Source organism: Plectropomus leopardus, unplaced genomic scaffold (assembly GCF_008729295.1).
Source record: "Plectropomus leopardus isolate mb unplaced genomic scaffold, YSFRI_Pleo_2.0 unplaced_scaffold18654, whole genome shotgun sequence".
In the NCBI taxonomy this organism is placed as follows: domain Eukaryota; kingdom Metazoa; phylum Chordata; class Actinopteri; order Perciformes; family Serranidae; genus Plectropomus; species Plectropomus leopardus.
Genome location: NW_024620113.1, coordinates 1 through 4,094, shown reverse-complemented (window position 1 = coordinate 4,094; position 4,094 = coordinate 1). Strand labels below are relative to the sequence as shown.

The window sequence follows — 4,094 nt, the reverse complement described above, 5'->3', positions numbered from 1 at the left end:
TTCCTGGAGGCTTTGTCTCCGACACAATCCTGCCTGGACTCACATGTATACACACATACACACACACATACACACACACATACACACACACACTGTGTTGCTGTTCAGGGCTGCAAACAGGAGCTTTTATCTACTTATTGTTCTTCGTGTCCAGAGGAGGAAAGAAAAGAGTCAATATTTAGCTTCAGGGAGGTGAAAAGATTTATTGTGTTCAAGTCCTTTAGTACAGAAGCTCGTTCCAAAGTTTACTTTTTCAAGTAAAAATTGAGATTTCACAACATTTTAAGTCAAAATGTACTTTTTAAAAACTTCTAAACATAATTTATTGGTTAAACTTTCTGACGTGTTAAAGTTAAAATTGAGAGTGGCCCATTTTAAATTCATGTTGTACATTCTCAGAACTTTTAAATAGCCTATCATTTAGTCCGTTAAAAATTTGACTTTTTTAAGTTAAAAATGAAATATCATTGAAATTTATTGGACAGTGGGTCCTATAAATTAATAATATAATCAAAATATATCACAGATCTTTTTAATGAAAAAAAAAGCCAAAATTTTTCTTCTTCATCATTCCAAATATTTTTTAAATGACCTCCAATGTTCCAATTGTAAGAAAAAAAAATTTCAAAATAAATAATTCTAACATAGTTTTCAATTATAAAGTCATATTTTACTTTAAATTAGTATTTTCTATTTTCATTATTTATTTATTTGTTTTCTCTGTCGGTGGCACTGAGCCTCCATACATCATTATTGTAGACATCCTGTTGAACCTCCTCGTCTCTGTGTGTTTTTCAGATCACTCTGTGGCAGCTAAATCTGGAGGTTGTTTCCCCGGCGAGGCCTTGGTGACGTTGGCGAGCGGCGGTCAGAAGTCCATGCGTGACCTTCGCCAAGGTGAACGAGTCCTGGCGTTGGCGGGTAGTGACAGTGGCAACGGGGAGCTGGTTTACAGCGAAGTCCTGCTTTTCCTGGACCGCGCCCCCGCCACCTGGACACTCTTCTACACCCTGCACACGGAGGCTGGGGCCCACCTCTCGCTCACTGCCGCCCACCTGATATTTGTATCCGAGGGGAACTGCTCTGAGGGGGCGCTGCCGTCCCGCGGCGCCCTCAGGACTGTGTACGCCAGTGAGGCACGGCCGGGACAGTGTGTGCTGGTGTCAGAGGGGAAAGCGGGACGTCTGACCCGGATCACCCGGGTCAGTATGACGGAGAGCAGGGGGGCGTTTGCGCCACTGACCCAGCAGGGGACGGTGGTGGTGGACGGGGTGGTGGCGTCTTGCTACGCGGTGGTGGACCAGCACTCCCTGGCTCACTGGGCCTTCTCGCCGCTACGGCTCCTCCACAGCTGGACTGGGTTCACTGGGAGCCACAGTGACGGCATCCACTGGTACTCGCAGCTTTTACACTGGCTGGGGACGATGCTGCTGGGCTCGGGACGCCTTCACCCGCTGGGCGTGGCTCAGGACGACAGGTGAAGACAAACACATGGGTGGACATTTAAATCAACCCTCGCTGTTTCACTGGGACGTGTGAACATGGACATACAGGACCATGATGGACGAGACAGGATATGTCTGGGTTCCTCTTGAGGCATGATGGGAGTTCTTTTGGCAGGAAGCTGTGGACTGGAACTCCCCAAAAACCACAAACACAGCAAATAGAAGAGCACTCAGAGTAAGACTGAGCTAAAAAAAAGACTTTAAGTGACACTTGTGTCTGTTAAAACACTATGAAACAATAATCCCTTAATAATCCCTCAATCTCCTTTTAAAAACACCTCACTTTACACATTAAGTATCATCGTAAGGGGGTCGGCTTCAGAGGTCTGAAAAATTTTCAGTTGCAAAATAGTGATGTTTAAGGGATTCTTATTAAGAATTTAAGTATTTACGGGTATTTCAATTGTTTGAAAGCCCTCCCTGCATGTTCAACTGAAATAAAATAATTGAGGCACTTTTAAGGAACACTGTAACTTATGGGATGTTTTAAAAAAAAGTACCTTTAAGCCCACTAAGAAAATTCAGGGATTTTTTCATGTTTTGGTCAAATTTACCCCTTATTTAACCCTTAATATCCTCTTAAGAACACATTACTTTGCATACTAACTGTCATTGTATGGGGTTATTAAGATTCAAATGTAAAGGTCCCAAACAATTTCAGGTGCAAATTACTGAGGTCTTAAGGGATTCTTATGACGTTTTTAGGTTATATTGGGTATCAATCGCATACTTTAATGGAATGTAATATATTAAGTGTATTTTAATTGGTTTTCTGTATTGATTTAAGGAGTTAAAACACCCTTAATTGGGCATGAAAGCACCCTGAGTGTTCAACTTAAATGAAAAACCAATGCACTTTTTAGGTACATTGTAAATTCAGGGGTGTTTTCATGTTTTGGCCAATTTTACCCCTCAAACAACCCTTGATCTCCTCTTCAAGCCATGTTACATTACATAGTAATTATCATTTTAAGGAGTCATTAAGGTTGGGATTTAATGGTCCAAAACATTTTAGGTTCAGAGTATTGATGTTTAATTCTTATTCTGTCCATAAGTATTTCATAGATTATTTTAGGATGTAAATTGCAAAAATTAATGGACTGTAATAAATCAAGAGAATTTGATGTGTTTTCTGTATTGATTCAAGTGGATTAAGTAGATAAAAACACTCTTAACAGGGCAAGAAAGCCACTTTTAAGGAACTTTTAGGGTGTACTGTAAATTTTATGATTTGTTCAATTTTACCCCCTTAACAGCCCTTAATACATGTGGAAAACCCTTATATAATCCCTTGATATAACACAATCCATTAATTTATCAATTAATTACCTTAAATTTAGGGTAAGGCTTTTAAACACATATGCAGAAGTCCCTTAAAATATCACTTGTTTGCATCTATAAATGAACAAACCTAATGTAATGTGATGTAATGTAATGTGTTTAAGGGATTTTTATTCATTATTTGGGTGTTTGATGGGTTATTTTGAGGGTTTTATTTTTCACATAAATAAATTGTAATATAATAAGGGTGTTTTAATGGGTTTTCTGCATTAATACAAGGGGATTTAAGAGGTTAAAAACACTATTACACAACATGAAAGCACCTGCATGTTTGATTTAAATGAAAAATGAAAGCACTTTTTAGGTACACTGAAATAAATTAAGAGGTGTTTTCATGTTCTGGTTAATTTTAGCTCTTAAACTATGCAGAAAACTCAAAATCACAATCCATTCATCAATTAATCTGGAATAAGGTATTTAAACACCTGTGTAAGAATCCCTTAAAATATAACTTGTTTGCATCTGAACATGAACAAACCTCTGGACCACCTTAAATTAATAATAAGTTAATTTGTATATTGTGTAAAATATAATGTGTAAATTAAGGGAATTTAAGGTAAAATTTAAAGGGATTTAGTTTCATAGTGAGGTCCACAGGGGTGTCGAGCTGTATATAACATTACTGCTTTAATACAGAGATTTTAGAATAAATGATAGAGTGTATTTAAGTGTTATTTGTTTACAGAAATCCAATAATGTTTATGAAGTTATTATGGGTGAAGAGATATTCAAAAAAAGATTTATTTTTTAAATTAAATTATGTGGAAATGAGCTGTGTGTCCTTGCTTTTATTCCTCAGCATCCAATCAAATTAACAACAACAACAACAACAACAACAACATTAATAATAATAACAACATTTATTGAAACAGCACTTTTCTTTTTTATATTGGTTGTTTTTTTTTCTGAACGTGAATACATATATCCAAGTACATAGTTTTTAGTTTTTTAGATTTAACTTATTTTTAAATTAAACATATTTTTTAGAATGTAATGTTGTGTTAAACTATGGAATATTCTATTTTTTTTTCTGTCTTCTGCACTTTCTTTTTCTTTTTCTAAATAATAATGTAAATATGTTGCACATAGAATATTGTATAGAAATGTCTTTTTTTGTATAAAATGGAAGCTATTTTCAATATCTGATATGTTTTTTTACTTCCTCCCACTCCTTTTCAAATATGTTTGAGTATAACTATATTACATCCTTATTTTTATTTCATTTTTTTAACATATATGAAATAAAGT

The 4,094-nt window shown here is 36.0% G+C and overlaps 1 protein-coding gene across 1 annotated transcript; it reads left to right on the top strand.

Moving 5' to 3' along the window:
• Window positions 1-798: 798 nt before the first annotated feature.
• On the top strand, window positions 799-2,049 carry LOC121965117 (indian hedgehog B protein-like; the record flags this gene model as incomplete). Its single annotated transcript, XM_042515280.1, has 1 exon — window positions 799-2,049. A coding segment is annotated over one exon (683 nt), but the record flags the coding sequence as incomplete, so codon positions are not given.
• Between the last annotated feature and the right edge of the window lie 2,045 nt (window positions 2,050-4,094).